The 12,160-nt window shown below is 37.1% G+C and overlaps 1 protein-coding gene across 5 annotated transcripts in view; it reads left to right on the top strand.

Moving 5' to 3' along the window:
* The window catches only part of CEP89 (centrosomal protein 89), a 31,445-nt gene that overhangs the window by 1,431 nt on the left and 17,854 nt on the right, over window positions 1-12,160 (top strand). For 2 of the 5 annotated variants that reach the window (XM_039713974.1, XM_039713976.1), the window contains exons 2-9: window positions 540-646; window positions 2,268-2,423; window positions 4,948-5,149; window positions 6,492-6,597; window positions 8,891-8,919; window positions 10,087-10,141; window positions 11,059-11,277; window positions 11,666-11,808. In XM_039713974.1, coding sequence (XP_039569908.1) covers window positions 540-646; window positions 2,268-2,423; window positions 4,948-5,149; window positions 6,492-6,597; window positions 8,891-8,919; window positions 10,087-10,141; window positions 11,059-11,277; window positions 11,666-11,808 — 1,017 coding nt within the window. Of the gene's footprint in view, window positions 1-539; window positions 647-2,267; window positions 2,424-4,947; window positions 5,150-6,491; window positions 6,598-8,890; window positions 8,920-10,086; window positions 10,142-11,058; window positions 11,278-11,665; window positions 11,809-12,160 lie in introns of those variants that run through there. The other 3 variants (XM_039713978.1, XM_039713975.1, XM_039713977.1) reach the window with 3 other exon arrangements.

Genomic DNA, 12,160 nt, shown 5'->3' with positions numbered 1-12,160 from the left:
TCTATTGGTTATTTGGTTTCTTTATAATTAAGGTTGAACCTTTGACTGCAAGGCTTAGTGGTAGGGTTTTGTTTTTTCCATCTCATACTGCTATGACTGAGGATTGACAAACTGTAGACGAAAGGGACTAATATTATTACTCTGAAGCAGCATTCAGATATTTTGAAAAAAGTTATTTTCTAGTCCAGTTTTTCTTGTATATCTGTAGGAAAAAGATGAGTAAGTTAAAATTCTGGTTTTGCAAATTGTGATATAGTGGATAGAAAATGTACATTCATGGGTCTCATGTAAATTACATTTCTAACCTTCAAGAGCAGGTGTTCATAAATGTTAAATGAACTTGCCAGCTTTACATGGTGTTCTGACTTTAAGGGGGATGAAATGCCATTTCAGGTCTTCTGTTTACATTAATTGCATGTAATTGTTCCTCCTTTTTATATTATTTTGCATTGTTAGTTTCTGTGCACATTCAGTTCTGTGTTTTTTCTCATTGTAATCCTTAAAGTCATTGTCAACTAATTTTATTTTAAATCATTTAGAAACATATAGCTCATGGCCTGGTCCCTGCTGCTACCATAGCTCCTAAACCTGCAGTTCCCCGCACCCCTCCCCCTCGTAGTCCAAACCCTTCTCCAGAAAGGCCCAGGTATGTGTTGGTTTTGGGGGTTTTTTAAATTATTTTTTCTTTTTTAATATATTTTTTGTTGTTTCATCAGGTATTGTCCCTCGTAGTCCAAACCCTTCTCCAGAAAGGCCCAGGTATGTGTTGGTTTTTGGGTTTTTTTTCAATTATTTTTCTCTTTTTTTATATATATTTTTTTGTTCTTTCATCAGGTATTGCAGCATACTAGAAAAATCTGATTAGAAGAATTGCATGTCTTTACAGTATTCACAAAACTTTTCATAAAAGGAATATATTTTTAAGGGGGGAAGTTTCTCACTCTGAACTTTTTTCCCCCATTCCTAAGCATGGTAAATATTTGGGACAGTAACTGTTATGAACATGTGACTTGTCTGAGTCAATTAAAGACAAATTGACTATTTAAAGTTAGTGGAATTTTTAATTTGGCTTCTACAGTAGAGTGTAGGACTGCAGCAGCACAAGTGCTGTGAGTCAGGAAATGTTAGCTCATTAGAAAAACAAAAATTAAACCTTGCTACCATACCAGGGACTTAAAAACTAGCATGTAACACCACACTGGACTGGAAAAATGCAAATTCTTTTTCTTTTAAGTTGTAGTTTCTTACAGTTTTTATTCTGTTTTTTCTGCATTCTGGTTGTTTTCTGTGGCCTTTTTAGTGTCTGTAACATTTCTAGTTAATTTCTTCTTCCTTTTTGGCTTCAAGTTCTTGTCATTCATTTTACAGTTCTCAGCATTTCACTGCTTTAATCTTACTACTTATTTTTCCTTTTCATCATACCCTTCTCTGTACTCCACAGCATCACACAAATAGGCACTTCTGTTTGCTTGTCCTGGTTTGCAGTGTGCCAACATTTATTAACAACTTCACAGTCATCAGTAAAAGTTTTAGAGTAGGGAACAATGGAGACAAAATAGCAGGACATGGAAGACCTTTTCAACACAACAGGTAGTATTGTTATGGCTAAAGTGAATGTTAAATACTGTAAATTACTGATGTGGATTTTGGGAAAGTAACTTGGTATATTCCATGATTTGCATGCATGTGATTTGGGAGAAACAGTAGATATTGTGCCTTACTCTTGGATAGCTGCATTACAGTAGCAAGCTGTTTTGTGCTTTACTTGGGGAGGTTGTAGTTCATAACCAGTCCCACAGCATTCAGTGCTATTTATGCTTGTTAACTGGGAGCATTTTGCTTTGATTAAACAGAGAAGACATTTTGCAAAGAGAAAGCATCAAAAAATAGCAGGACATGAAAGACCTTTTCAACACAACAGGTAGTATTGTTATGGCTAAAGTGAATGTTAAATACTGTAAATTACTGATGTGGATTTTGGGAAAGTAACTTGGTATATTCCATGATTTGCATGCATGTGATTTGGGAGAAACAGTAGATATTGTGCCTTACTCTTGGATAGCTGCATTACAGTAGCAAGCTGTTTTGTGCTTTACTTTGGGAGGTTGTAGTTCATAACCAGTCCCACAGCATTCAGTGCTATTTATGCTTGTTAACATTTTGCTTTGATTAAATAGCAAAGACATTTTGCAAAGGAAAAGTTATAAAATGTGGAGCACAGAGAAAGCATCAGTATTGCTTCATTGCTTTATTCTGTTTCCTTCCAGGTCTGCTCTAGCAGCAGCAATCCTTGCAACAGCACTAACAGGGCGCACTGTTGCTATTCCTCAGCCTCGGCAGAGATCCCTTTCTGAGAGTGATTCCACCTACTTGGAACAAGAATGTCTTGAGCCATATGCAACAGTCACAGAGCTCAGAACAGGGTAGTGTATGCCTAAATTGTGGTGATAAATGATCCCTTGGAATCTCTCAATGATCAGTTTTACCAGAGAGTGACAGCAAACTCCTGCTGTTACAGCTACTTGCTTTTTTCTTACCATATCATAAATTCAGTCTGAAGTGTCTAACAATGCTTATTCCGTTTCTTGTAAAGTGGTGTGCACACATACAATCTTCAGAGAAGCAGATTTTGATTGTACAACAGTCATTACTAAAATCACACACTATTTCTGTCAAATGATGATCAATTTTGTAGAATGTGATGAACTGAGGAATCACTTGAATTACATGTAAGATATTTCCTTTGTACCAAAATGACCATTTCAAACTCTCTTTTTGGTAGAATTAGGAACCTTCTATCTCTAACCTGTCATTTTAAGATAGAGAGGAAAAGGTAGTACCAGTGTTAATTGTCTATTTTAGAGTATACACATAGACACTGTCTTGGAGATGGTTTATTATCCCATACCATTTGGTGGTTTTTGTTCTGTTTGGTCTAGTTTGTGCCCAGGGTGGCTGCTGTCCCTGCTTCAGCCCCCACACTCCCTGGCCCGGGGGCTGTCAAGAATGGAGCTGAGCTGGGGTGTCTGGAGGGAGTTTGGGGCAGGGTGAGGGGCATGGGCTTGTTCCACTGGACACACTGACCAGGGATCCTGCTGTTTCTGTGGGCTTTGCCTGCTTCTTTTTGTGGTTTTTGTTTGTTTGTTTGTTTTGGTTGGTTGGGTTTTTTTGGTTGTGTTTTGTTGGTGGTTTTTTTGTTTTGGTTTATTGTTTTGGTTTTTTGGGGGTTTTTTTTGTTGGTTTTTTTTGGGCGTTTTTTATTATTGTTATTTTTGCTTTGGCACTGTGACTGGGCTTGCCAGCTTGGCCTCTTTTGCTGCTGTGCTCTTGGGAAGCCCAGAGCCAGTGTGTGCCCACCAGGAGCTCTGCACAGCCCGGGCCCAGGGACCAGCCAGTGCCACTGGGCAGTCCTGGGAGTCTCTGCCCTGTTTGGGAGCGGGGCTGCTGCTGCCCGGCCCCTCCATGCTGCCCTGGCTGCTGCTCTGGGGTTTTTTCCTACACCGGAGCTGTTTTGCCCCTCCCTTCCAGGAGGTAAAAAGTTCAGCTACAGTTTCTGATGCCTCTTGCTTGCTGTCCCGGGGGAGCCCGCCGTGCTGTTCCAGCTTGCTGCTGAGGTTTCCTGCTAGAGCCCCTTTCGCTATGCAGAGGGGCACAGGGCTGGCTGCTGCTGTGAGTTTGTAATGGAGGAGCCTTCTCCATGCCCTGTGCCCGCCGTACCCACCATGGTCTGTGAGGGAGAGGGCCAGGCTGGCACCACAGCAGGAATCACCACCTGCACCCTGCAGCCAGAGCTGCGCCGAGGGGGCAGTGCTGGCAGCCAAGGCTTGTGTGAGATTTCAGGGGGTAAGGTCTTGTGGTGAACCTCCCATGTGTGAGGACACGAAACTTAACTCTATTTTGCTCAAAAAAATTAATTTATTATATTATCCGTGCTGTTCCAGCTTGCTGCTGAGGTTTCCTGCTAGAGCCCCTTTCGCTATGCAGAGGGGCACAGGGCTGGCTGCTGCTGTGAGTTTGTAATGGAGGAGCCTTCTCCATGCCCTGTGCCCGCCGTGGTCTGTGAGGGAGAGGGCCAGGCTGGCACCACAGCAGGAATCACCCACCTGCACCCTGCAGCCAGAGCTGCACCGAGGGGACAGTGCTGGCAGCCAAGGCTTGTGTGGGGTTTTGGGGGGTAAGGTCTTGTGGCAAACCTCCCATGTGTGAGGACATAAAACTTAACTCTATTTTGCTCAAAAAAAATAATTTATTATATTATATATTATATTAAAATACTACATTAAAACTATACTAAAAAAAACAAAAAGAAAAAATAATCAGAAAGCTACAGAGACCATGAATAAAATAAAATGTATAACAAAATCCTGTGACTGCTCACAGCTTTAACACAAGTGGCTGTGATTAGTCACTAATTGAAAACAATCTACATAGACTAGTAGAAAATACACTTGTTACATTCCACAGCAGCAGATAGTTATTGTTTACATTTCTTTCTTAAAGCACTCAACTCCTCAAAACAAGAAAAATCCTAGCAGAGGATTTTTCATAAAATATCATAGCTACAGTAAGGCTCCACAATTTCAATATTTAGCTTTTTTTTTTTTTTTTTTTTTCTGGTTCTCTGCCTTACAGGCACCCTTATTTTTTTGTTAATAAACAGGGGGTTTTTTTCACTTTCACCCCTGGTATCCATTTCTCTCATTGCCAGAAGAAAAGAGGGTTATTGAAGCTCTTTCTCTTTAGAGGAAATGCTCATTCCAGGGTGTTTTCTCCTGAAATTTGTCTTGAAAGCAAGGCAACTACATTCCTTGTTTGCAGCTAACAGAAACTTAGATGTCTGTCTCTTTAGACTTGTGTATATTTTAAGACCGATGGTTCTACTTTGCTAGTGTGGGATTTTTTGAAGAGTGAGCAGTGCTGAAACAGGCATTAAATTGCTTTTTGCAGGTCTAACTGGAAACTTGATGGTTGTGACAGATCTCCTCTACAGTCCCTGGAAATATCAGGCAATTATGGTGAAGATGAGGACATGGATACATATCTTTCAGATGCTGATAAAGAGACAGAGTCCAGCTGTCAGAGTAGTGACAAAAGAGAAGGAAGCTTTAGCACCAGTGCTATTTATGCTGTTCCCTGCAAAACTAAAAAGGTAAGATTTTTAAATGCATTAGTTCTTTCACCATGTTTTAATATATTAATGCATGTTAATATTTCAGATGCTTTGTATTCTCCTCTTACTCTTTAGACATGTATCCAATATTTATTTCACATGCTAATTTTTGTGTTTCATTTACTCTTACATGAGTCAGGTAGGTTTGTTGGTTGTCACAGTCTCTCTCTGGTTATTAGGAGAACACTGGTATTGTATGTAATCATCATGCATAATTATATTGTCTGTAATAGTCTTGTAAAATGTCCAATAATTTATATTGAGCGTGGTACTTACATAGTAGAAGATTTGTTAAAAGCACTAGTAACTCTATTGTTAAATGGTGAAAGCTTAGTTAATGCTTTGGTATTGTGCTAATGAGCACACACCTATATAGAAATGGGGAGATTCAGAATCAAACAAAATAAATTAACTTTTTCTTGAAGACAAGGTAATTTTTGTATGCTATGATTTTGGATTGTCTTAGCCAGCAATGAACTTAATACTCCTAAGAATGAACTGTCAGCCACTGTAAAATAAGGAGGTGGGGAGGAGGGTTTTGTGAACTCTTGAACTTTTAAAGTGCAGTCATTCTCTGCTATGCTTTTGTTGATAGAGGTGCCAGAAACAGTCTTAGCCAGCAATGAACTTAATACTCCTAAGGCACATTTAAAATTAAATAAAAAATCATACAAAAATTTAACAGGAAGAAGTACCTGAGTAGGTACCCAGCATCAGTAAAGTATGATACACCACAAATCTCAAAATGTGCAAGAATCCATAAAACACCCCAAGGTGCAGAGACAGTAGCTGGTAAGAGGAGGGAGGGAAGGGGAAGAAAAAAAAAGGCGGGGATGAGTATAATATGTGGAACACTGGTGTGTGATCAGTGGGGAAACCAGCAAAGACAATGTTAATTAATGGTTCATTGATCCCTCACAGCAGTGAAATGATAAATGGCTGATTAATCAAGATCACATATGCCACAGCAAACCAGGAATCACAGAACAATTTCATGGACTCTTGTAACCAAAGAAGGTGACAGAGAGTACTTGAACTAATCACTTCATACTTGCTAACCTCTCCTGTTGATCATTGTAAGGTTTAGATTTTATTTGCACAGAGTCCTAAACAACAGTAACACAAAAAAAACCTACAAAAGCGCCCCAAGAAAACAAGACAAGAAACAAATCTTATAATTTACTCTCTTAAAATATTAGTGAACAATTCTGAATGGGACTGGGATGTTAATACACTAAATATGTCATACAGGTATCAAGGTACATGGGCTGATTTAACAGTGATCTCATGATTTAGAGAGATTTGTCTTATTTTTACATAGGAGGAGCTCCCACCATCTCCTGTTCCTAATGCTGACAAGAAGGAGGTTTCTTCCCATGAAACTGAATGTCAGGTGGTGGTGGATAAGTCAGGTGTGCAAATAGAAGGTAAGTAAACTTGCTTTAAGTCAAAATGTCATGCCTTTTAATTCCATTGGGGAAAAAATTAATAAAATAAATGTAATACTATATTGTAATATTATACTCCTTTTTTAAAATGGCAGTTAAAGAAATGCTATTAAATACTTTGCAGCTTCTAATAGTTACAGAAAATTAAAAACCTGCATAAGGTTGAAAGATTGGTTTATACTCGCTGTGGAATGAACTGTCAGCCACTGTAAAATAAGGAGGTGGGGAGGAGGGTTTTGTGAACTCTTGAACTTTTAAAGTGCAGTCATTCTCTGCTATGCTTTTGTTGATAGAGGTGCCAGAAACAGTCAGGTTTGTAATCTGGAACTTTTTGGAGTTCTACTGTGTTCAAAAAAAAAAAAAAGGGAAAATATTTTTAATCAGTTATTTCACTTGTATGAAAAAATTTCTGAAAAACAGTAGTAAAAACCTCTTGAGATTTTTAATAACCAAAAGCCATGATAGTAGTGTTGGTTATACCTTCTACAAAAGTTGTGTCATTGTTGGTGTCAGGATGTTTCTTCAGAATAGAGAAATAAACATGATCATCAGTCTCAGGCTATCAACCTAAGCACTGAATTGTTAAGCTTCACAAATAATTTTTTTTCAATAAGTAATTTCAGTAGGGACATTTGGGTTGTTACTGGATCTGTCCTTAGGCTATTTTCTTATAACAATAGAATATTGTGGAGAGAGAAATTATAACAATAGAGCAACACCAATCTACTGGTATAGCAGTTTTCTTGCAAAGTTATCTTGTCTGTTATTTTCAAATCAGGAAAAGGGAAATAAGAATCAGTTTTGGAGCTGGAAAATGCCGTTTTTACAGGGGATGGTTGTAGCAATGTTGAATGAAAAACACAGATTCCCTGTAGCAGCTGCAAAGGAAGATGGTTTATTGTAGAAAAGCAGTCCTTTTTATGCTGTATTCAGAGAGTAAACTCTCACCTGTTTCCATTCCTATGAAAGAGAACAAACATGCAGTGGCTGCCTGCCTGTGCAGGTGCTGCTGTTCACATGTTCCTTTACCCCATCACCTTTTTGATGACAGTGTCCCCATGTACCCTGACCAGCCAGAATCCCAAACACAAGGTGGGCACACACTGCTTATATGGCTTGTTTTCTGTTTACAGAACTTGTTTTTTAGGTTATGTAACTTGGTTTTTGCTATCCCCTTAGTAGCTGAGGCTTTCCCAGAGTGTTTTCTGGTGAGCTGAAGTGACAGAAATGAACAGAAGTGAACAGAGGCCTGTCAGGCCCTTATTCTGTAAGATTTTTCTTATCTCCCACAGATGGTAGCACTCTGTAGCTAGTGGATAGGAAAGAGGAAGCACAGCTGAGTCAATTTTGAAAAAATTGTGTCTTTCTAAATTTTATTCACATTGAATCCCAGCATTTTTTCAGTATTATTTCAGTGGACTCTATTTATTTCTCTTTTATAGAGAACAATATGTTCTCTATACATAATTTCTATAAGAAAGAATGTTTGCTTTGATAAAACCATTTGAGAAGTGAAGAAACCTGCATAAGGTTGAAAGATTGGTTTATACTCACTGTGGAATGAACTGTCAGCCACTGTAAAATAAGGAGATGGGGAGGAAGGTTTTGTGAACTCTTGCCTTGTAAAGTGCAGTCATTCTCTGTTATGCTTTTGTTGATATATATGCCAGAAACAGTCAGGTTTGTAATCTAGAACTTTTTGGAGTTTTACTGTGTTCAAAAAAAAAAAAAAAAGGAAAACATTTTTAATCAGTTATGTCACTTGTATGAAAAACATTTCTATAAGAAAGAATGTTTGCTTTGGTAAAACCATTTGGGAAGTGAAAGCATTAAACTGAAAAGTGTAGGATATATACACTGTTTCTAATCCCTCTTCTACGTAGTAACTGCTGCAGGCCTTGAAAGCTGTCAGAATTACACTGGTTTTGTTCAGAAGTGCAGTAGGATTCAAGTCCAGTAAAATCAGTGACAATATTTCATTTGTTCTTCAGTCAAATTCTAAACTTGTAACAGAAGCCAGCAGTACAGCTTCATTTCTTCCATACTTGCACCTATGCAGTGTGAGGTAAAGTGAGGTCTCACATCAGTGTCCTGATACACCATGAAAGAGCTAATGGAAATCTGTGATCTGTACTGTGGTTTGGCAAGGACTTTCTTACATTTATTTGCATTTATTATATGTGTACATACATATCCTTATGAACCCTTAGAGCTTATGGACTTGAAATAATTTTTGTTCTAATTGACTGAAAGATCTGTTTTTCTTTAACAGAAAACCAAAATCTGGGCTTGAATTTAAAGGTAAGACTTTTATAAAGGTTGATTTATGATGCATTTTTGAAAATAGGGTGTCATAAAAAGCTGATAGGTTTGCACTCACTTAAAAGAAAACTAATTTATTGCCACTATGGAATCTTTTTCTTTTGGAGTACAGGAGTGGCTAATCATTCCTTTTGAAAAAATGCAGCTGTATAGATAAATGAGCCATACAAAAGTTGTTGGTTTGGTTTGTTTATGTTGTCTGTTACTCCTCATGTGAGAAGGAAACAGAATGAGAGACAACATGCAAGAGATAGCTCATACTGTTAATTTTCAAATTCTGAGCCTGATTTTTCTGCATTTTTGTATAGTTTTCTATTTGAACTGATCTGACTTCTTTCTTAAGCTTGAAAAGGAATACCCAAAAATTTAGTTTCTCAGATCAGCTTGCCAGAAGATTGTTTACAAAAATGGTCAGTTCTTCCATTGTTATCATAACTTTTTTCTTAAACATGTATGTTTTTCTTTGAAATTGTTCATGAGTTTTGCCTCATTTAGTCATTGGTGTCACTGAGTATCATCAATGTGTTAAATTACATGACAGCATATCTTTACAAATCTTCACTGTTTCATAAAAACATGGAGAAAGTCTCTACATCACTTTCACCTCAAGTAACTACATTAGCATAAATGACACTGTAATTCTTTCCTGGTGAAAGAACCTTCTGAAAATGAAAACCAAAATACTTCTGGGGTTTTTTCCGGCAAAGCAAGAGCAAAGTTCTTCAACTCTGAAAAGCATTTTACATTTTAATTGATTTGCTAATACCCATTTAGAGACTGTCATAATTAACTACTCTAAAGTCTTACTCTGTACAAACTAACAAGTGGGAAGAATGCCCTTCCTGTTTCATCAAGAAGCTTTGTGTTTGTGACTTTTATGTCAGCTGGAAAAAAAAACTGTTTTGAGAACTGTATGTCCCTGAATACTGAAGATACTAGTGAGTTTCAGATGTCCACAAGTGACTGATGGCAGTGATAATTGATAATATGATGTCTAGATTAGTAAATGATAAGTTTTGTATTATCAGCAGTGAATCCAACATTCAATTTTGTTGATATAAAAGAAACTCCTTCAAAAATTTTATTTAGGTTCTTCACCAGTGATGCTGTTAAAGCAGATTGTCTCATTTTTTATTTCTCTGCTAGGAGGAAAAATCAGTAACTGAAAATCTGATACATGACAAACCTCCACCATCCCCAGGTACTCTGGATTTTTCAATGACTTCACTAGACATTTTCACTTTATTAACATGCATGTGTAAATGAAAACCAGTTTTACTGATGCAACAATATATCCAGAGTTTGGCAGATAACCTAAAGGTTTACTTTTGTAAGAATTGTTCAGTAACACTGAAATTGTTCAGTGGGAAGGAATGTAAAGCTTTCATTGTATGGGTGATTAAAATTTGCAGGGATGAAGAATACTGACTTGTCCATGCAGGGCACAAACACTTTGCTCGTTGCAGTGGACATTTTTTTTTTTACCTCTCCAGTCACTGATGTTTGGCAGAGAGAGTTCTGCTGACACTGCCTCTGGATTTTTCAATGACTTCACTAGACATTTTCACTTTATTAACATGCATGTGTAAATGAAAACCAGTTTTACTGATGCAACAATATATCCAGAGTTTGGCAGATAACCTAAAGGTTTACTTTTGTAAGAATTGTTCAGTAACACTGAAATTGTTCAGTGGGAAGGAATGTAAAGCTTTCATTGTATGGGTGATTAAAATTTGCAGGGATGAAGAATACTGACTTGTCCATGCAGGGCACAGACACTTTGCTCATTGCAGTGGACATTTCAGTTTTACCTCTCCAGTCACTGGTGTTTGGCAGAGAGAGATCTGCTGACACTGTCTTTTCCATTAAAAGAAGATTTTAGAAGTTTTTAATGTCTGAGAGAAAAGATGGGAACTTGCAGCCACTCCACAGCTCTCTTTCCAAATCCACTTTTTAAAATTATTTCTGGTCTTACCTTTTGGGAGCTGTGAGCTGACTTAGATTTTATAAAATATCACTCATATATAATGTTAATATTAGAAAAAATTGTTTGTAATTTGCTGAAACTTCTGTTCCAGTCTGGATAGTATTTAAATACCTTGTTCTGTGGCATTACAGATGTGTCTGTTCGGGCAAGGCAAGTGTGGGAAAATATAAGCAAAGAAAAGTTCAGAGAGCTAAAACAAGAAAACTGGTCTCTGAACAAGGCATACCAAGCTGTGGTCCTGCAATTGGAGGGAACAAAACAGCACATAGAAGAACAGCAGTTAAAGCTGAAGAAACTAGAAGAAGAAAACAAAAGACTTAAAGAAGCTGTAGAGAACTCACATAGAGAAGGTGGGAGAAATATATAAGCTACTGTGCAGTTATCTTATTTCAATTTTTCTAATTTCTTACAACCTTTTCCTCTAGCATAAGGTTTCAAGTCATTGATTTAGGCAACTATGGATGCAGAAGTAGTTTCCAAACAGTATTTTCTTCATTTGTAGAAATTTTGTCAAGGAATAAGTACATAATAAGAAAAAAAAAATTACTTGTTGTTTTAAATATAATGAATTTTTTGCTAGTAGTTTTTCATGGGATTTTTCCATAACAGTATTTTGAGAGAAGTTATTGATTATTATTCTAGCTTATTTATTTATTTATTTTCATTACAATCAACAAATTGTTGTGAACATTTCTTGAATTTTAATGTAACTTTCTTGTTGGATATTTGTGTTAACAGGGGAGGCAACAGAATTACTTTCTCTCAGACAACAAGCACAAGAGCTGGTAGATGAAAATGATGCTTTGAAAACAATGGTCCATCGTTTAAATGTAGAAATAAGTCGCTATCAAACTAAATTCAGGTCATTGTCCCCAGAAGAGGTGAGAATCTTGGTTATCAAGGCAGTTTCTACTGAAATATCCCATTGCCTGTTATTTAATCTTTTGAGATTTTAATGACTGTTTTCTCCAGATTTACCATAAAGTCTACAAATTGCTCTTCTTCTGAAATTTAAAATAATTCCAAATAAGCCTTTATCATTAAGTCTAATATTAAGAATTCAGTATTGTTTTGTATCAGTAACATACTGAAATTCAGTTTTATTGGGTGTGTGTTACATATGTAACACATGTAATGAAAATATAAGCTTGTTTGGGGTGATAATTGTGACTGCAGTGGACAGTTGCTGGTGCTTCAACAAGCAGGAAGTAATGCCAATATCTTTTAAAATGT

Source organism: Passer montanus, unplaced genomic scaffold, assembly GCF_014805655.1.
Source record: "Passer montanus isolate IOZ18808 unplaced genomic scaffold, ASM1480565v1 scaffold292, whole genome shotgun sequence".
Lineage (NCBI taxonomy): Eukaryota > Metazoa > Chordata > Aves > Passeriformes > Passeridae > Passer > Passer montanus.
This window is presented reverse-complemented; position numbering and strand designations above follow the sequence as displayed.